This window comes from Seriola dumerili, unplaced genomic scaffold (assembly GCF_002260705.1).
Source record: "Seriola dumerili isolate Sdu_G_001 unplaced genomic scaffold, Sdu_1.0 BDQW01000149.1, whole genome shotgun sequence".
In the NCBI taxonomy this organism is placed as follows: Eukaryota; Metazoa; Chordata; class Actinopteri; order Carangiformes; family Carangidae; genus Seriola; species Seriola dumerili.
Genome location: NW_019174404.1, coordinates 9550750 through 9572135, shown reverse-complemented (window position 1 = coordinate 9572135; position 21386 = coordinate 9550750). Strand labels below are relative to the sequence as shown.

The following is a 21386-nucleotide window of genomic DNA, read 5'->3' as shown; positions in this document are numbered from 1 at the left end:
ATAATAATAATAATAATAATAATAATAATAATGATAATTATGATAATAATAATAAAATAATAAAAATAATAACATTTTCAGTCAGTTTTTTTTTTTGCAAAAACATCATGGTGTCAGTTTGCAAGTTCACTACTTCCATTGTGTTTATTAGTTTCAATCCGATAACATGTAGTTCATTCAAAGATATTATAGTCTAAGGTGAGGTATGCTACAGAGCATGTTGCTTGACTAACGAAATTCTAATCAAGGCAAAACATCTCTTTATATGTTGTATATATAGTATATTTTCTAAAGACTTTGAGGCAAACAGTGTCTTTGTATACTGAAGACAAAAAAAGAATTTTATAATTTCATTTTTAAGTATTCTATAAACATTCTATAAAACATAGTATGAAAGATGTCATTGTATGGAGGGGTATTAAAATGAGCTCACAACAGCTTTATCTTCATTCACAATGTCCTCGATACTTTTCAGATGTTCAACAAAAAAAACAAAGAAAAAAGCAGTCAAAAATAAAGGCAGAAAGAAAGAAAACCTGAGGTGGCAGATCGGCGCATATGGACACAAAGTGGGACTGCTTCAGGGTTGGTTGAGCTTCATCTTCCTTCAGCCTCATGGTAGATGTCCACAGGGAATACTCTGTACTGCTCAGAAACCCGTCTGATGTTGCACTGCCCTGCATAACTAACACAGTGGACACATGCAAACTCAGAAACCCATGTCCAGGTTCTCTTCTCCATCTTCATTTTAAATAACCAAAATATACTCCTGCGTAGCCCCTTACTCAGGTTTTGAGGGTGGATGAGTGAGGCCCTTCCCTCAGAGCGGGACCGTCGACCCCTGACAGACCGTCTGCTGCTCTCCTGGTGGTCAAACTGGCCACAGGTAATGTACATCTTATGCAGGTTGGGGTTCACCCCCTCTGGCAGCATGCGGGGACTGTTGGGGTACATGTGGAACCCGCTTTTGTTGCCAGTGATGGACTTGTACACACTGCGCTTGTTGCTCTGGCTCTGGTTGTAGGTCTGAGGGAATCAAAAGTTAAAATGACCATTAAGGTAGTTTTGTGGAACTGTTTGTGAGTAAGGAAACGAACGGTGCACCAAACTTTTAATTTGAGGGTCACACTCACCCTCTCCTCGCGTCCCTCAGCCAAGATGACAACAATGCGTCCCTGCCGTTTACGTCCAGTACGTCCCATTCGCTGCACGAGGCGGATAGGATTCTTCTGTGCATCGAAGCAAACAATGAGGTCCACCTCTCCGATATCCAGCCCCTCTTCACCCACACAGGTCGACACCAGTGTATTAAATCCTCCCTGACGGAACCTGTGCACCACCTAAAACACAAATGACAACAGAAACAAAGCCGTCGTAAAAGCATTTTAATCTTTCCATCTTATGTTGTAATCCTAAACATGTCTATTTTTACTATGTGAAGTGTGTACAGCAACCATCAGAACACAATGTACATGCACATGTAAGCGCCTTTCCTGCATTATTTACTCAGAGGAAATGGCACAGACTGTATGCAGAGAGAAAATAGAAACTACCCACACTAGGCACCCAGCAGAGAAATCAACAGACCGGCAGACAGACATTTTTCTTTCTTTTTATTTATTTATTTATTTATTTTTTAAAATCGGTTTACTTATATAGTACCACACTACTAGATTTAAACGAGACCTGTCAAACTCAAAAATGATCTTATTCACAATAAGGTGAACCGTACCACCGTAGTATCCTTTTATCTCACTACATATTACTAAAATTACCAAAAATCGGTCCTTTTTTCAAAAACCAAAAAAAAATCAGGCAGATGGTCTCTACCTCCAGTTGCTCCTTTTGGGTGAAGCCTTTGACCCCCTTCCCAGCTGAGGCTTGGCCCATAAATGTCATGACCCTGATCAGCGGAGCATGGCGGTTCAACATGGCTGCGATCTCCTGTACGCTTTCACGGAACGACGAAAAGATCATCACGCGCGTGCTTACTTCCCGAGGACCTGAACCTGGCCATTGGTGAGACAGGGAAAAAATATACTGATTACAAATTACTTCAGTAACCATGAGCCAATTTCTTACGGCACTTTAACATTGAGTACGCCTCTTTGATTCAGATTCTGGAATGCTTTGTTCTGTGATCTCTCCAAATTGAATATGCTCTGATTGATCAAACACTTTGTTCAAATTTTATTTTGGTTTTCACTTCCAAGTTTAGGATCAAGGTATTAACTCCAACGGACTGAATTACATTTACAAAAAATGCTGTATTGTGGCTCTTTTCACTGCTTTTGCTTTCTCAGAAGGACTCTGGACAAGAGTTTTACATATAACTGAGGATTGGAAGTATTGTATGGACACTGTGGTGCCATATATTAACCAGGAATTTTAGAGAAGCCACAAGACAAAACTCCAACATTGAATCTTTAATGTCAGCAGAAGAACATGATTAATCTAAATGCAATGCTGTATGCTTTGTCTTTGCTGTAGTTAGAACATGAAAATAATTATTTATCCAGCTTTTACTCAGAACAATATTTCCACATATGAGTCACAGCATAGCACTGCTATAATAAGTAAATCACCATTATTGTCTGCAGAGCTCTCAGCCCACTGGGCAAAGTGCTGCAGCACCACCCCCTCCAGTTTCTCCAGTTTGGGATGACTGTAAATGAAGGGCTCATCTGGACCTAAAAATATAAATCACACAGGATTTTATCAAAGTGTCTCATCCAATAATAAAGGGTCAGAAATCTGGCTGATTTTGTGTTCAGGTACCAGCAGATGGCTTCACAAACATTGCTTCCATCTCATGGTAGAGGTCCATGAAGGTGGGAGTCCTCTGCAGCTCATTCCTCGCCCTGGACATCTCTGGAGCAAAAAGCGCATGGAGAGTTTCTTATATCAGAAGTTTTACAAAGCATACACTGTATATTATTGGGTATGCATACAACCTGTGGCCAGGAAGAAAAACCTTTGGTGGAAATCTGTTAAAGTGCAAGAAATAAGCCAAGCGGTGAAGTGACTGACCTCTTGATCCATCCACGATTCCCTGAATGTAAAAAAAGAGCGATCGGAGGCCCATCTGCATCAGCAGCTCATAGCCGTGGTACAAACTGATGCAAAGGGCAAAGTCGCCCTCCAGCATTCCCTGCTGTGGACCCTGTAGAGTGCAAGAGGTTATATGTCTATGAGATCACTGGTAAGAATTTGATTAAAAGGCTTTGAATGAGTGAAATATTCAGGTTAGGAGTTTTCTGTGTATCAGTTGCAATAGCATCCTTTATCCTGCTTCTATTGTATTTAAAAATACATTAAAGCATGATTTTCATTTGCAAGTAAGATGTTATATTATAAAATGATATCATTTGATGCATTTCCACTCAATGCTTCCTTAGGTAGCCACGCTTATCAGGAAAATCAAAACTTAAAACTCTAAAATCTATAAATTTTAATTCAACTAAAAGATAATGCTCTAAAGACTTGAAAGAAAATAACATACAAGTCCAATTATCTAGAGAGGTTAAATTTATATTATACACATTTGAGCTGGCAAGCTAAGGCTGACAAAGTTAATGAACAAATGCTTTTTGTTGTATGTTGTTTTTGTTTGCATTTTGTTGAATGTTTTTTTTTTACTAGCTGTTAGGAAGTTAAAACAAAAGTAAAAGGTTGTATACATTTATCATATCTAACCGCCAACACTATTTATCAATGTAATCTAAGCATTTACATTTTTCACTCGTCTGATAACTTTTTACTATATTTTGTCATTTCCTAGGCTCCATATATCTTTAAACTGAGTGCCAGTGATTGCTAGATGCTGTGTATCATATCATGTAAAGCTGTATAGCGCACAGTAGCATCCAATAATTCACACAGCAGAGTCCATGCCTTGATGTATGGTGGTGGGTTTTTGCGAAACTGGTCCCTGGCGAGGATGAGCTGGTATTTGGTGAGAGTCTTCAGGTCCTTGTGTGCCATCACCCGGTTCTGGACCAGACGAGACATGAATTTCTCCAGCACCTGTCAGGAAGTGTAAGGAACATATATATATAAATATACTGTGGGTCATCAATAATAGGCCATTTCCTGCTTTAGGGGGTAATGCATCAGACTGAAAGCTAGCACCCTGCTGCATAAGGCTGGAAAGTGCATCCGCGCACACACACACACACACACACACACACACACACACACACACACACACACACACACACACACACACACACACACTCTGTGACCACTTTGAGTCACACAGGTGTTCCTTTATTGGTAAACAAACCTGCACAGACTGAATAGGAGTCTTACTTCAACAAGAGACACAATCACACTGTAATGTGCTTTCTTTCTTTCCTCTCCCTGTCCTCATTTCCTAATAATGGAAGGAGAGATGGAAGCAATTTGTCAAACAGACAATTTTAACAATATCTATTCATCCTCACGACGGCAGATAATGGGAGGCTGGGTCATTACAATTTCAATTTAAGATGTGTGGAACAACTGCTCTGAAAATTGGCCAGAATAAAAGGCCGCCCTGAAAGAAGAAGTGGGCAGACACTCTTACATTTGTAAGTGCCGATTGTCTTATGAAATGGACACAAACCTTAATTATGGTACGATGTACAAAGTAGGCCAAACGGAGGAGGAGGAGGAGGAGGAGGAGCAGAAGAATAACAACAACAACATAGGCTATACTGTTTATATATTTATCATATAATTTAATATTTTTGTAATATTTCAAAATAAAATGTCAATAAATTTACACTATTTTAAAACATTTTGACAGTGATCGCTGCATAACAGTATATTTAAATCTAAACATAAAATATATTCTAAAATACTTTGACACATATTTTTTTCTCACCGATTAATTTCCAAGCAGTTTTCAAGCATCACAATCAAGAAAATAAGAGACGAACATGCCCAAAAAGAAACACATGTAGCTGTAGTTATCCAAGCATCCGTTGATCTTGACACACATCCTTTATATTAAAACACCTTCACAATCACCACTGGAACAAAAAGTGGCAATAATCAATACTAGGACAGAAAAGAGAAACCATTTTAAATGATGCTTCCTTCTTAAAGTGTTATTTCTGCTAAACCTCAGCCTGTTTCTCTGAGGTGAAATGCGAGTCTACTTCATAGAGCTTACAGAGACAAAAATGAAGGGTTAAATAACAACCATTAATTCCACTGACCTTTCGGAAAACATCAACAGCTATATCACCTAGCCCTAAATGCTCTTTCATGAGAGTGTGAGGAGGCCAGTCCATCTGGTTAGGTCTTTCCTTCATTACACATGATACGGTTTAAATCTGAGGACAGATCACTTAACAGGTGTTTGCCAGAGGAGAGGAGGTTTATTGAGAAACTGAGGAACCAACTGTGGCTTAAGAAACTCTACTTTACAGAAATGATGTTGTTATTCAAAATTTTGCAGGGTTTTTATTTTCATTAATGCATTGTGCAGTAGAGTGAGATTTCAAGAGTTTGCTAATTTAATAAAAGGTACAGACAACAGAGGATTATTTGATTAGAGGATTATTTTTTATCTTTTATTACATTTCTAATATTAATTCATCTGCTACTATGACGGCTTTAAACACAGAGAAATTGTTAACTTAAGACCAAGTGCAATAGTGAGTAATACTTTCAGTGTGTAGGTAAATGTACACAATAGGCATGTAAAGTGTGTGTAATTCTATGTGAACTGCATGTTTTGTTTTTTCTTTCTCTCTCTTTATCTACATTTTCATTTTATTGTGTAGTTTATATTATATTTACTTTATATTTTTGTATTCTTTCACATACCGTAGAATACCACATGGTAACAGCTCCGTTACAATTTGATTCAGTCATAGTTGTGACAGATGAAGGAAATGATGGACCACTGATGGGAGGAGATGGATGGAGATTAAATTGCGCAGTGAAGGTCTCATGTAATTCTGGGTACAGAAAAAGACAGACCAGATGGGCCAGAAAATACTGTAGGCTTCTACATAAATGGCTACAGAAGAAGACCAGAAAAAGAAGGGTTAATTTTTGGTTATGTTTGACAAGGATGGCTGAGGGGGAAAAATGATGTCTGTCAACACCCCTAAGGTGCGATTCAAACCTGTAGCATAAACACATGCAGCTCAACCTGCCGTGTGACAACAACAACCCTTCCAGCAGAATTGGGATCTCAGTTCATATTTACAAACACAGAGTCACGTTTGTGTCTGTTCCACATATTTCACAGCTTCTTCATCGCTGACTCAGAGTAATAAATGACATCCACTGCAAAATGATGAGCAGAATATAAAGTAGCTAGATTGAAGTCATGATGATTTCCATGTGCTTAATATTATAAAGTAAATGTTCATCCCATTTTCACATACTTTTTAGCCTCAAGTAATGTGGTTAATTCATCGTCCATCTAACACTTTTGTTCAGAGCTATTTGATGGATTTCCATGAAATTTGGAGAAGAAAACTCTGGTCTCAAGAGCATATCTTTTTCTTTTTATTTTAATTTCCACTTGTCCAACAACACTATAGCTCATGACAGGATTAAAGCTACCATATTTAGCATTTGACAATGCCAGCTTCACACGTCAACATGTATGTATTTGCCTATAATCTAAACTAGCTCATTTTTGTCTGATCGATCTATCCCAGCTCACATAGGGTGAGCAGGTCGCCAGTCTATTACATGTACAGAAACAACCATTCACACTCACAATTGCCTCTACAAGGCAATTTATAGTCACCTAACCTAACTCATCCTACATTATCCAATATGTTAATGTGTTATAAGTTTTATAGCCTCCATAATCTTTAGCACTTAGCCGTGTTAAATAGCCTTGTTGTCACACAAAATTTCTGACAATTCTGAAGCAATAAAAACTGATACTCTCATGGACTCTTCTGTAGTGTGTGTCCATCATGCTGCATATGCACGTCTGTGAGGTTGTGCGTGTCAACAACAACACTGAGTGAAAGGACCACAAGCTGGTTACAAGGCGCAATCCCCCCCTCCTCTAGTTAATTGACAGGTGGAGCACAGTGTGGGAATGTGTATGCAGCGGTCAAGGCCAGATTATGAGATTACACAGAACCAGATTAGTGAGGTCGCTGTTTTTGTCTGGTTGGAATGTGGAGTGAAATGACAAAATGTGCAGAGAGAAAACTGTGTGCTAGTTCAGCTATAATTTCAGTGCAATGTGCTTGTTTACTACACTTTTATAAAAATTGATTTATGCATGTCAATTAAATTTATCACATCAGGAGGCATTTTAATATACTTCGTCTTTGTTTACCAGAACTGTCAGGACCAGTTTGTCTGTAATTGTATTTATTAATTTGTTTACTTGCTTATTTTTCTATTTGTTGATTAATGCAGAGGATCACCAATAAAACAGAAAAAGCACCAAGTGTAAATTCAGTCGTTGCTGTTGCTTTGCTGTTGAATGCCACATGGCATGCTGGAGAGAGATGTGTGATATTGGGACTGTGGGCCTCTCCTTCACAGTTAAGGATAACAGGAGTGAGTGTGCCTGAGCGGTACAGCAGCACTAAAACATATGTATGTAAAACCTGTCACAATTAAGATCAAATAGATCGAAACTGTTAAACATTTTACAAGTGAAGTATCAACCACACACTTCACACCTACAGCTTAAATCTTGCATACAGTGATAATAAGAAGATACGTCATGACAAAAATAGTACAATATACTTTTTAATTTTAGCCACCTCTATCTGCACTGTATAAGAACAGGTCAGATTGCACAGGAAATTTTTTTTTAATTAATTTGAAGCAGAAACTGTGATAATAATGGTAATGATAAAAATTCTTTTTTTTAAATGCCTTAAGGTAGCAAACAATAAGGTGAGTTATGTTGTGGGTTGGCAATTAAACAAAATCAGTGTATGGCTCTCATAAAAAAGAGGAGAGGAGAGGAGAGGAGAAGAGAGGAGAAGAAAGGAGAAGAGAGGAGAGGAGAGGACGTGGGCCAAATGACAACATCATCGACGGGAGCCTCACTGAGCATGCTCGGCAGAGGCCAACAGCTGATTGGTTGAAGGGCATAGAGCTAAGTGACGTAGGGAATCAGTGAAAAAGCCAGTTGGCAGGCAGCTATTAATAACAGAAACTACACTAAGCTGAACTCACTCTTGTATGTCAACAATGCAAAGGACATATTGGTGTGTGCGTGTGTGTGTTTATGTGTGCGCATTGTAAAGCTTGCCTTGTCATCACTGAAAAGGAGGTTGCCATCACTGAAAAGGAGGTTGCCTGGCTAAAATAAAGTGTGGAAACCTCAAAAAGCTTAATCATGTGATAAAACTCTGTTACTATTATTATTATTATTATATCTACAATCATTATTATTATTATGAACACTAATGTTGCTGCGAGGGTGCTGTTGTAAATCAAAATGTAATCACTGTCCAGTTGTGTGGATTTACAAGGAACAGACATAAGGACAAAGACAACCCCTGTAGGGGTGTGGGTGGATAGATACAGGGGGCCTGTAGACTATTGTCAAATGTGTGTGTTTCAGTTTATGTGTGTTTGTGTTTGCATGTTTGCATGTGTGCATTTACATGGAGACTCCCCCACAGACTATAGGAGATTATATAACAGCCTCTCTACGTGCATGTTGAAGGGTGCAACATGGTGGAATGCTGTTGCAGTGACACAGATCAGAGGAAATCCTGCCTAGTCTGTCCAATAGCACACAAGTTCAAGTTTGTTTATTATCCTCAGCCTGGGAAGTTTTTTTAATTTATCATCATCCATATTAAAAGACTATTTAGATAATGATGTACCAATGCAAATAACACATGGGATAATTATTTAAAATGCCTTATTGTCCCTCTTTTTCAGGTCCTTAATGCTTATTTTGTATTTTACAGCATTTTACAATGAGTCTGTATTCTATCTCCTTTTACATTTACAAAGGCAGCCATGGCTGTCATGCAGATAAATGTATATGCGCACACACTCCTGATTCCCTCCCCGCCACCTCCTACCACTGGGTGTCCTGTTGTAAGGCATTCATCAATTTCTTAAAGGGTCAGGGTGTAAAGAGTCAAATGCAGCAAGGTGTCACTCNGTTTATTATCCTCAGCCTGGGAAGTTTTTTTAATTTATCATCATCCATATTAAAAGACTATTTAGATAATGATGTACCAATGCAAATAACACATGGGATAATTATTTAAAATGCCTTATTGTCCCTCTTTTTCAGGTCCTTAATGCTTATTTTGTATTTTACAGCATTTTACAATGAGTCTGTATTCTATCTCCTTTTACATTTACAAAGGCAGCCATGGCTGTCATGCAGATAAATGTATATGCGCACACACTCCTGATTCCCTCCCCGCCACCTCCTACCACTGGGTGTCCTGTTGTAAGGCATTCATCAATTTCTTAAAGGGTCAGGCCCTGACTCTTTACACCCTGACCGTCAGGGTGTAAAGAGTCAAATGCAGCAAGGTGTCACTGTCATAAACAGGGTGTTATAGGCAAATACATTAAAGCTGCCACCTCAACTAAACACATAAAAGAGTAATTTTGTTAATCTGTAAGTATACAGTGACAGGATGTTGATTGGTGTTATTGTGATGGACTTTTTTCCCCTATTTTCTGATAATAGTANGTAAGTATACAGTGACAGGATGTTGATTGGTGTTATTGTGTGGACATAGAATGTTTTTAATATACTGATGTAAAAACCATGAATGGTTAAATAGAAGGTTGAATACAAATCATTACTATATGCTACTACTAACACTAGACAAGGCAAGGAAGATTTATTTGTAAAGCACCTTTCAAACACAGGGACAATTCAAAATGTTCCACATAAGGTGAAGAAATGCATTTGAATGACTTAAAATGACAATTTGAAAAACACAATAACAAGCAAAGTAAAAGGGAATCAAATAACTTTAACAATTCAATAAAATATAAGTAGACAATAATAAGGGTGGAGCAGAAATATTGTTGTTTTTTTTATCTTAGTGTTTGTCAGACAAAGAAAAAAGCTAATTGAAGCTGACATTTTAACGAGACTTGTGATGGACTTTTTTCCCCTATTTTCTGATAATAGTCATTAGTTGCAGCTCTAGGCTACGTGCTACAGCGCACAATTAATCTGGCTCTGTGCTCACATACAACAGGTATATTATGAAATAATAACCACAAAGGGCATGGAAACTACTGCGAAGATGCTATGCAAGACTTCTCCCCCTTGATAGTAGCACCACCTCGGGTCCCTCCTGTTCAAATGTCTGTACGAGCGTGAGGGTCTCGCTTATTTATAGTCTCGGGCAGTAGGAGAGAGGGAGGGAAGGGAGGTCACGTGGTTCGCCCTGATCTCCTATAAACATCGCATTCACCTCCGGTTAAGACGAGGGAAGCGTCAGGCTGCGACGCATGGGAGAAGGAGACGACTTTTTTCTTGTTTTTAAGCGAATGAAAAGTGCACCCAGCAAAGGAGTATGGCTCGTTTAAGTCAGATATAATACAGCGAATGTAAACATGGCTAAATGCGTCGTATAAAGCTTTATAGTACCTGGTTTCTTGACCAAAAAGTAACGGTTGTCCCACCGAGGTCCGAAGAAAAAGACTAGCACTTAACCGAAGCCTAAATTCAGCGACGATTCATGAGTAATTGTAGCTTTTTTATGTTAAGTCAACCCTTTGCGGTGTTTTTCCTCGGCAAGTACTAGCTTTACTATCAGAAATGGACCGAGGTGGCTGCCAGATGAGTGGCGGCGGCGGCGGTGGCGGTGGTGGTGACGGTAGTGGGCCCGACCGACAGGGGATGATCACACTGGAGGACCTCGAGTCTTTCTCGGAAGACCAGCAGTCAGACTCGGGCAACGGCAGCCTGGAAGAGGAGGCAGAGACCACGGAGGAAGACGAAGACCGACTGCTTCATTACTGGCAGGACGTAGCGAGGGGACACCAAGTGGAAGTTTCTCAAGGTAAAAGAAAATATGGCGAGAAAAAAAACAACTAGACATACAAGCTACTTTTCTTAGCTAACAAATAACTTTAATGTTTTAGTCCCAGCTTTCTTATTTGGGGTTTTGTCTTTCACATGAGGTGTACAGACAAGTAAAAACAACCAACAACGTGTTTGACTCAAGTTAGGTTACTTTTGCTCAACTTCCTCAAGAAATACCACCACTGTATCACTGTACACTGACCTAGTTTCTAATGAGATACAACCAGTTCCAGCCAGGACAACACATTTCCTGCCATTAAGACGTCCATGTTTTTCAACTTTAAGAATATATTGTTAATGCATGAAGTGCAGGGCCAAACTTCGTGGCAGACAGTCAAAAAACTGTTCAACTCCTTGTATGCAGACAGATCATTTAAAGGGCCAAACTGTTATACAGCAAAAACTATAAAGCACACAATGTGTTGTTTCCCCAAGTGTGGTCATAGGACCTCTAGGGGTCCCTGGAGGGATTTGTAGTGGGTCCCAGAAAGATGAGAAATATTTCAGTACCTCTGTTATTTTAATTGCTAATGGTCTGCAAAATAGTAACAGCTTTTTGTGTTATCTTGATTTAGAGAGCTTGTAATTGGTCTTTGATTTAGTAGTCCTATTATTCTACCACAACATATATATTCTAGATGTTTCTTTAGCCCACTTTAGTAAATAGGGGTTTATTGTCAATTGCATATACTTTTTGAGGCACATTAAGTGGAAACAATTGGGAAAGTCCTCTGTCACACTTAACACTGTTGCACAGAAAGCAAGAAATTGCAATTTAACCATGGTGTTTGCAATGACAATTGAATTTGCATGTAAACTTGCATTTGTTTTCACGGTCAGGAATATAGGGTTTGTACGGCACTGACAAATATATATAATATATAATAATAGGAAATACCCGTTTCTTTTAGCTTAAAATACTTAAATAAAACAGTATAATATTACAGACATTATAATAATATGGTAGTGATATTACTGTAGTAGTACGGTCTAATACTAAAGCAGTAATATTATGGCTAATAGCATAGTAATACTAGAGTTTGTGGTGTCGAGCAGTTAACTTGATAGAAAATGAATGGTAAAATAATATAGATAATAATATACATTTAAGGAATTCAAAGTGCCTGGTTGTCAGACAAAGAGACAGCAAAACATGGAGTGATTTATGACTACGCATTACCACTATATCCGCCATTTTGTAAGGCATATTGCACCTGTGAATGGTTTAATACTGTTTATAGTTTGCCTATATTACCTGCAATATGGAATATTTAATTTACTGAATAAGCCAAAAAAGCACACCATGATCATGCATTCTGCATGCATCAGATAGTCTAACAAATCAGATAAGCCGTGATAAACACTGACAATCATGTTAATGAAGCAGATGAGGTTTTTTCTGCCTTTAATATGACACTACCGCATAGCCTGACACAACAGTAACTCAATAGGGTTATGTGGATGTAAAAACATATACTCAACTGTATTGACACTTTTATATTGCCACTTTTTGAGGTTAGTACAGTAACACCTTTGGTCTTAATTCTGACATTAAATTTGATGATGATGATGGGTTTTGTTTTCAAATACTGGTGGTACCACCTTGTTTTGTTTAGTTCAGTCTGACTGCAGCTTCACAGGTGGCATGGCACGAGGTATTATTGTTTTTATAGGAATATGGTCAGGACTGCTTGAGGTTGGACTGCTTAGCAACCCCTGAACTGAAAAGATGGCCACTAGACCAATCCAGTGAGTGAGTCTGATCTCAGCATGCAGTTGAGCTGTACCTCGGGCAGTAATGTTGCAGTATGAAAAATGTTCTACAATGTTCTGTACAAGTCCAGACATTGTGCGTAGCTGAAGACGCAACAGCAGTTGTTTTGAACTCTGGAACCTTCCAAGTCGCTGCTATTCACAGATCTTGAAAACACAGACCTGGACAATGGACCCACTGAGATAAGCTAAACTTGAACATTTTCATTCCCAATGCACAGCAATTAAATGCTGTTTTCAAAACACACTTCAGATATCTAACTTCTCCTTGTAGGGCACAAACCAGTAAACAGTAAAATTCAAAGCCTTCTTTATAAGTTCAGTTCAGTTGTGTGGTTGCCCTATGAAAATCAGGTAACACGCTGGCACATCCTTGTTCCTCTGCCCTCAGACCACCACACTAATTGAGGACTTAGTATAAAATCACTTGTTGGGGCTTCATGACTCAGGGGGATTAGTTACCTTGCTTGCACTGGTACTGAGTTTGTAGCTTCTAAGTCCTGCACTACAATGCTGTCACTCAGGACACATGCCAAGGCCACAGTAAACTTCTTTACTCTAATTGGGACGGAGACAGATGAAGTGGGGTTAGGTTAGGTTGGTTTTCAGCTCATCATGCAGAAATGCTAAAAGCTGCTGAGCTAGTAGTTGTAGCTATTCATGCCACATGAACACATACAAGTTTAATTCCACTGAAGCTACTTAATAATTGTTTTTAAATCAAGTACTGTAAAGAACTGAGATAGTTTATATGATATCCATGGCAACAGGTATGGCTGTAAACACAAATCTATAGCAGTGAAACGGCCCGTTGTTTTTGTATTTTTGACTCTTGCAGTACAACCATTTGATGCTGTATGAAAGACCTTTATAGACTGTATGATTTCCATGCCTCCTCAGTAACGCTATTTACTGGAAACAAAGATGATATTATTTGCAGTGAATATTCGCAATGGCTCATTCCAAAGTAAAAGGAGGTCAAAGGTGCAGATATAATCAACTGATGTGTGTGCATGAAGGCATTGTCGCTTGTAAACAAGATGACATTCATTGCTCCAAAGACGCAGGCCAAGTGCACTCTCAAATGGCCATTGCACAGTGTTCTTTTTAACTTCACATCAGTGAAAACCAAATAAACACTTAGTAAACAAATCTGACTGCCTGTCTTAGTCTCCCTTCATAAATTCGGACAGTAATAAGTGCATTAGCTCATCCAAGAAACTACAAACACACAGCAGTATCCTCATGCCAAATAACACAAACCCAATTGCATGCTGATCTTTTGGCAGCACTAATCCGTTGTGACAACGCTGATTTTTTTTCCATTTTGTCAGTGTGTTTGAAACAGATTAATTGAAAACAAGTGTTAGTATATTTATTTGGTCTTTTCCCATCAGTACGGAGTGGTTTTGCTTTGCCACTGTAAGCAAGTGTTAATATGACAGACCAGTCAACATCCTGTAGTGGCTGACAAAGAATGGAGTCAATCAGCTTGCATGTTATACAACATGCCTAAGTCTTGCCAAATTCAAAAAATTTTAATTACTGTATGGAGCCTGTTTACCCAGTTATGTATTTAAAGTTGGTACACACATGTTTATTGACATTAGTGCCAGTAATTGAGTCTTAAGCAATTTCCTACTTCTACACTCACACACCTGTTTTCCTGTTGTGCAATTTTTCATGTAATCAAAGCCACAAATTAAATCACAGTCATTACTCATTATGGAGAGTCAAACTCACTTCTGGGTTTGCTGTTGTGCGACTTAACCTCTGCTCTAGTATGTATTTTTGCATAAATCTTTTTACTTAAGTAATCTCTCTTAAGATGAGACATGCCAACAGGGTTTGTTTCATATTCCATACAAAATGTGTATCCATTACTGTTAAGGAAATTTGTGAAACATTGTTCCTAATTAATATACACATTGGTGCAATTTCAAAAATGAAGTGAAGGGTATGATGTTTGTTAAGGTGGTCCAAACCTCACTGGAAACGTAGTTGTTGAAAGCTACAAAAAAAAAAAAAAAAAACAGGTTCCAGACTGAAAGTGTACGTGACTACAGGCCTGTACAGATTAGAAAGCCCAGGCACAAAAATGAGTGTGTGTGTTGACTGGGCGTGTTGACTGTTCTGCCTCAACACTAAGCAGCTCTGGAGGAGCTGCCATAAAAACTGAGTTTGCTTGTGTGTGCAGTACTTGCCTGCATGTGTGGATAACCACGCAGTGCTTTAAGGCTGCAGTGTGTTTTCTTTCCCTCCCTGTCACTCTCATTGAAGATACACATACCAACTAGAAGGTCATATCTTATTGTCAAATGTTCATGCTTATTAGCCGTCCTAAGCAACTCCCCTCATTAGTGGTTTATACTGTAGCCTTAATTTCACAAGATGCTGCTAAATGAGTTTAGATGTACACACATTCGCAAACACTCACACCCCAACCATCAGCATTGTTCGTTTTCAAATAATTGATCACCTAAATATCACAGATTCCTCTGACCCAGTTGTCCTCCATGGTATTGATTGACAGAATGTGATTAAATTGGGTTCACCTTGAGTGCCTTGTATTTGACAGTTCAACAATGGAACATTATGCTGTTATTTAATCTGACAACCTGATTAGAGAGTTTGTGCATTTATGCTGTTACTGTTTGATGCGGATACTGGTCTGTGGATGAGTTGCCTCTATGGCCCTCCTGCAGTATTATGCAGTAGGGTCCACACTTCATTCATTTTAAGCATGTGCAGCTAAACTAAAATATCTGTAACATAAGTGTACTAAAAGAATCTATTACAGGGTTGAATTCCTTTGGTTGGAGAAAGGTTGCTCCTTAAGTCACAGCTCAATAAAGGAGTTAGCTACATTGTTGATACATAAAATACAGCAAAGCCACCACTGTCCATTATTGTAGTACATCTCTGTTAATGCCAGTCTATACCTGGCCCTGGGCAGCTTTAGTCAGTGTTCTCTCCATCAGCTCTAATAAACATTACTCTCTGTGACATCCTGGAACAGTGCTCTACCCATCTGGCAGCCTGCAAGCAGATTACTGGAAATGAGGATGTTTTATATAGATTAGAGAGAGGTAACTGCAAGTGTATATATGATGTGAGTGGAATAAAGTTATATGGAAGTATGTACTGTATGTACACTGTATGGTATATGAAAATTATGAGAGGTTGCACATAGCCTTAATGTATTTAATGGTGTCAATATGCAGGCCCAAAACACACAGTATCAGCAAAAGAAGCATAACTGTATTTTATGAATGGCTAAAAAAAACATCTGCTTTGTTCTTTTGACTAATATGCAAAGTTGGCATCTGATTTGAACATCTGATTAAAGGTTTTGGGTGTTCTTGTTAAACAAAAACATACCACGTTGAGTATTTGTTTGCTCTCCTGAAAATATTTTTATCTATGTTTATTCATGGTCCATTTTTTGACCATGGTTTAAAATGACCAAGTACAGTTTGTTTGTCTGTTGACAGAAATGGCAGAACCCATTCAGCAGCTAACCAGCAACAACCAAGGACGCAGCACTCGGGAACACATCCCTTTCACTCTCCTTGCACGCAAAGACAAGGTATCTACCTGAATTTTAATACTTGAACCATGACAAATCATTTATATACCCTCAACCTGTGTTGAATTGTTCACACAATTCGTCATGTTCTTATTATATTACTTGTTTTTCTTATAAGTATGTTAGCAATGACATACTGTAATGTAGAAAACTGTGTATGCACCTGGGACTAGATGTACAAATTATGAACTTGTATTACTACCCAGTCTTTAAAGAGTAGCAGTTGAAAACCTTAATCTACTTGACAGGACTACCAGACTAACTTCTGGATGCAAGAAGCTCACAACATTGCAAAATATCTAAAATGGAGTAGCTAATAAAATCCACTTTGAGTTACATTATTCAACATGAACATAGAAATAACTTCATGATGAGATTAAATATTTTCTTGGAGGAGAAAACCATTCTAGAGCCCCTTATTTCTGCAGTTCCAGTTAAATTTGATTTAACTGGTTGTTGGTTCATTTTAGGACAGAGCTTTCCTGTACATGGACATATGTGTGTGTGTAGATTATGACGTCTACAGAAGAACTTTCATTTTATTGTTCTAACCAATAATTGAGTGGTTTAAAATACAGAGACACACTTAACAGCATCTCTATAAACCTTTAACACATTGTAGTGCACATACAACAACGCCAAATAGATCGGTCCTCTAAAATAAATAGGATTGAGAACATGACCAGCGTCTCTGACAGTCTACGATCACATAGTGATCTTCTGTATGAGTATAGGTCAGCTATTTATTTTTGACAAGATGACAGTGTCACTCAATACAATAAGCCTTTTAAACTCCTTAAGGGACCATATAAATAAAGAGGGCTAATTGGTTTAACTTGAGTTAATTAGATCATTAAAACTTGGCTGGACACCCCGGTTAAACAAAAGGACAGTCATGGCACTCTATTCTTAGAGCAGGTTTCAGTGCAAACTGCACGTTGACAGCCTGCAGACCTGAACCAGTGGGTCTTATACCTGAGCTGCTGTGGTTACAGAGCAAAGACAATGCCAAAAAAGTACACATCACATAATGATATCCTGTAGCAAGAATGCATCTTATTTTCATCGTTGATGCCTAATGTATCTAAATATTTATCAGAAAAGTTCAGAGATATCAATCTGAAAGGACTGTTATAACCTGAGGTAAATTTTTTAGGTTTATTTAATAGAAGTTAAAAGACACCAGGATATTTATTGGCTGTATATAAAACTTCAGATCAAAATCACAGAAACACATCAGTCATGATTACACCACCTCCCTAGTGAAATTTATTTCATTTTTATTATTATTATTATTTTGTAAATCTGTGGAAAAACTCTCACACTCGGGATGTCACTTCCTGATTATTCTCAAAAGGCTAAAATACTGTATCTCTAGAATGATTTTAATTGCAAGTTGTTAAGGTTGTATGGGTTGGGTAGCTTCCAGTTTGTCAGAACATTTGCTGACATTTCCAATGCCATTCTCCACTTGTAACAGAAAATTGGTTTCATAAGGATACTTAAGGATAATTAAATTTAACACAGTATTCATAAGGTGTTTAAATCCTAACTCTGTCTTTACTTTTTCAGTGTGGGGAGCTGCTCTATGAGAAACGCAACTACGAAAAAGGCCACTGGGCTTGCATAACAATGCGTGAGGAAACTTACGAACAGAGCATCTGTTATGGTTTTATGAGGATAATGAGATACATCTGCCAACAGAACTCTTCAGGTGAGCCCACAATCAAGAGACCATTCATGCAATCAGAGTGTGGCCTTTTGAAACCCAGCCTTGTCCTCTATTTCATTGGCTAATGATCATCTCCAAACCAATCATTTTTCACGCCAGCCTGACTGGTAATATTGACAGTTGCCATTTTTGTAATCTAGGTGACTACTTGGGCATGACGCTCCCCATCATCACAGTGGTACGCACAGATGAGAACCATTCTGTGATCTCCCATGATGTCACTGTGGCGTACTACCTTCCTGTTGAGCATCAGGCCCAGCCCCCACAACCATATGACAGTGAGATCGTTATAGAGATGTGGCCTGCCACAGTTGTGTACACAAGGTCAGTGGAGAATAAAATTAAAATGACCAGTTCCACTGTTCTAAGTTAACTCAGAGATAGTGTTACTGTGTGAGTCAGTGATCACTAGGGCTAGAATTAATGGTTGGCTTGTTTTTTTTTCTGCTTTCAGGGCCTTCACCGGTCCCACCAATGAAGTGACCATCATTAACCAGATCAATGCCATGGCAGAGCTGCTAGACTCTCCTGGAATGTGCGTCAATGACTCGTTCATCGTGGCCGGCTACACCAACCCCGCTCACAGCAACCGTCAGAATGAGATCTGGTTCCTAGAGCGACGCTGAGGGACAAGAGGATTAAGCAGTGTCCTCCTATCTGTGACCCTTGACCCTCATAAAGACTCCCTTAACACTGCCCCAGCTCAGCTACAGCCTCAGGTGTAACATCCTCTGTAATCATCACCTTTACCTGAAACAACCACCAGCCCTACACACTCCAGAGCAGTTGGGTCTTGATAAAGAAAGAAAAACTTAGCCCTTGATCTACTCTCAGTAAATTTTCAATTATGTTCATTTACATGGATCCTCATTTCACTCATAAGAACCAACTAAACCACTGCCATACTCTCATGGACACAATCCAGATGCTAAGGTGAAGCATAGCATTAATTTCCTGTTCTTACACTGAGATGACTTAAACCTTTCCTAAGCACAGCACTCTCTTGTTAAAGTTGAAATAGTTTTAACTCTTACCACTTAGATCACAGTGAACATTGGGTACTGTCCGAAACATGCAACAGCCTGTGTTTTCCACAACAGAAACAGGCCATGGACATGCAGCCTTATTGTGCTCCCTTTCTGTTTGTTGCACAGCCACAACGTCTTGTCGTGGGGTGAAGGTCAATGCACAACAGAAAAAAACAGTTTCTCTCTCAGTCTCTAGCTTGTCGAGACAATGTCAAATCTGTAATTATTTATCAACTGTTTGTTTTTATTTCTGGAGTACATAATTCACTAAAGGTGACAAGTCTATGTGATGCCAGTCACACTTTTTTTGTTTTAAAATGAAGTGCAATATTCTCCAGATAACCAACATTCAAGAAGCCAGTTATTACAGTTCATCGGCCACTAACATAACCCAATCTAAGGGTGTGTTCAGTTGCAGGTATTGTGGGTAAGAGGCAGCATGCAACACAACCTGATAAACGACATCCAGACCAGAACTAGTGGCTTGAACCATAAATAAGCTCAACACAATAGGTGGCCATAATTTCGAAAATATGAATGTATAGCTACAGAGGGAGGGTGAAAATATATGCCACACATCTACGAACCAAACGCTGAAACACTCACTGGTTTAACTGCTGAATGACAATCAGAAAGTACTTAATATTATTATATACTTATATTATCTGCATCCTTTTCTCTTAAGAAAAGGCTGTAATGAATTCAATGCATTCCTCATGTTTCAAACCGCTTTCACACACAGGAATAGTTACCTCTTTCTCATGCTCTTTCTTATTGCTACTCTGTGTCAATGTTAGTGAGTATGCATTCACTACTGTATTGCAAATGCCACTGCTGCTGAGTAGAGACAGTGCAACAGAAAAATAGAGCTCAGAGAATATCTCTACTGTGATTATACTCTTTTTTTTTTTTTTTTTTTTTTTTAAATAGACAAAAGTTCAATTCTGTTTTAGTTCAAACTGTTTCTAATGTTCTATAACCAATCTAAAGAAGAGTCTATGAAGTCAGAGTATATATGTATATATTCACTATATTTTAAAATAAAACATACCAATGCAATGCAACAAAAAAGCGTTAAACCAGCTACACTTAGAGTTCACAGTAATGTACGAACGTTTCTGCTTTGGAAATTTACATTGAATTTACTGCTTGGGTGCCAGTGAAAAAAACTGGAAGTAAACTAGCCAAATCATCAGTGTCAGCATTTTTACCAGGACAAGGGTGTCCTATGAAATGCTTAGGCAGCTCACACTGTGAAAAAATTGGTTTCATCTTATTTAATCCACAAGAAAATGTAAAGGAACTGACAGTTAAGGAAGTGTATTATTGGGTTGGGAAGGTTGCCCAGTCTTAAAGTCAAGCAGTTTGGTTGACATCAAGACATTCAAATCCAAAGAGTTTATTTTGCATTTAATGATTTAAGAGTTGATCTGTGACAACTGTAGTGTGTAAACTTGCAAAGCCATGATACATGTAGGTTTGTTTTCCCTTTAAGAGCCTGGTTATATGGGAACATCAAGTTTGAGGATTTAATTTGTTTTCCTTTCTTTTCGCTTAATTTTTTTTTTGTGTGTTTTGCAAAAGTGTGCTGTACTGTGAAATTTCAAGTGCAACAACAAGAGCTACTGTGGTTTTCTTTGTTCAATAAAAATGTGCTTGTCTCCTGTCTTTTGAAATCTACAGTGATGCTGGGTTTTATTTATTTTATTTTATTTTATATGTATTTTATTCTACACAGTCCTGGGAGTATTCCTGCAGAAACTGCATTGAGTAAATGATGTTCAGAAATATGTTGCAGAGAAATAAAAAAATTGTTCAAAGACTCAAAATGAAATTCCCCAAAGTTTTGAAATGTTGAATATAAGTGACAATTTATATTCCTACTAATGCAACAACTGAGCAGTCTCAGCTTTATATTCTAAGTTGGGCATAGAAGGTTGTGTTTCAGACTAATCTGTCCGTACCAACTTACTGTAGAAAATCAGTGAAGGGATTCCTTTTAATGGGATCAAATGTGGCAAACAAAAGGGGTCACACCCTAGTTTGTTCTGAGACGTGTAGCTTAACCCATCTCACAAAAAGAACCAGTGCTCAGTTACTGGAACATAGTAACATGATGACCTCTCAGAAGAGGGACCCACTCACACACACACACTACAGTAGTGCTCATTGCACAATACAGTACACTGTATACAGTGACTGATGGAGATAGTACAAGAAAACAAAAGGAAACATTAATAATTTGTTTAGCAGTTA

The 21386-nt window shown here is 38.3% G+C and overlaps 2 protein-coding genes across 2 annotated transcripts in view; one reads left to right on the top strand and one right to left on the bottom strand.

The window, feature by feature from the left end:
- Positions 1-21386, bottom strand: part of fancm (Fanconi anemia complementation group M) — a 39619-nt gene that overhangs the window by 14554 nt on the left and 3679 nt on the right. The window contains exons 5-12 of the mRNA XM_022750906.1: positions 3895-4026; positions 3031-3163; positions 2779-2871; positions 2586-2690; positions 1831-1991; positions 1134-1340; positions 786-1026; positions 537-685 (exon numbers count right to left, since the gene is read on the bottom strand). Coding sequence (XP_022606627.1) covers positions 537-685; positions 786-1026; positions 1134-1340; positions 1831-1991; positions 2586-2690; positions 2779-2871; positions 3031-3163; positions 3895-4026 — 1221 coding nt within the window. The remainder of the gene's footprint in view (positions 1-536; positions 686-785; positions 1027-1133; positions 1341-1830; positions 1992-2585; positions 2691-2778; positions 2872-3030; positions 3164-3894; positions 4027-21386) is intronic.
- LOC111225883 (heme-binding protein 1-like) lies at positions 10411-20810 on the top strand. The gene is made up of 5 exons (XM_022750923.1): positions 10411-10985; positions 16276-16370; positions 17943-18084; positions 18243-18426; positions 18557-20810. Exons 1-5 carry the CDS (start codon positions 10742-10744, stop codon positions 18726-18728), a joined length of 837 nt encoding a protein of 278 aa, XP_022606644.1. The 5' UTR covers positions 10411-10741; the 3' UTR covers positions 18729-20810.

Excerpts from the sequence above, each read along its gene's own strand:
- LOC111225883 (XM_022750923.1), top strand. The coding sequence starts at position 10,742 with ATGGACCGAGGTGGCTGCCAGATGAGTGGCGGCGGCGGCGGTGGCGGT. Across the intron at positions 16,371-17,942 it reads TCCTTGCACGCAAAGACAAG|TGTGGGGAGCTGCTCTATGA; the intron begins GTATCTACCTGA and ends TTACTTTTTCAG. Across the intron at positions 18,427-18,556 it reads GCCACAGTTGTGTACACAAG|GGCCTTCACCGGTCCCACCA; the intron begins GTCAGTGGAGAA and ends TTCTGCTTTCAG.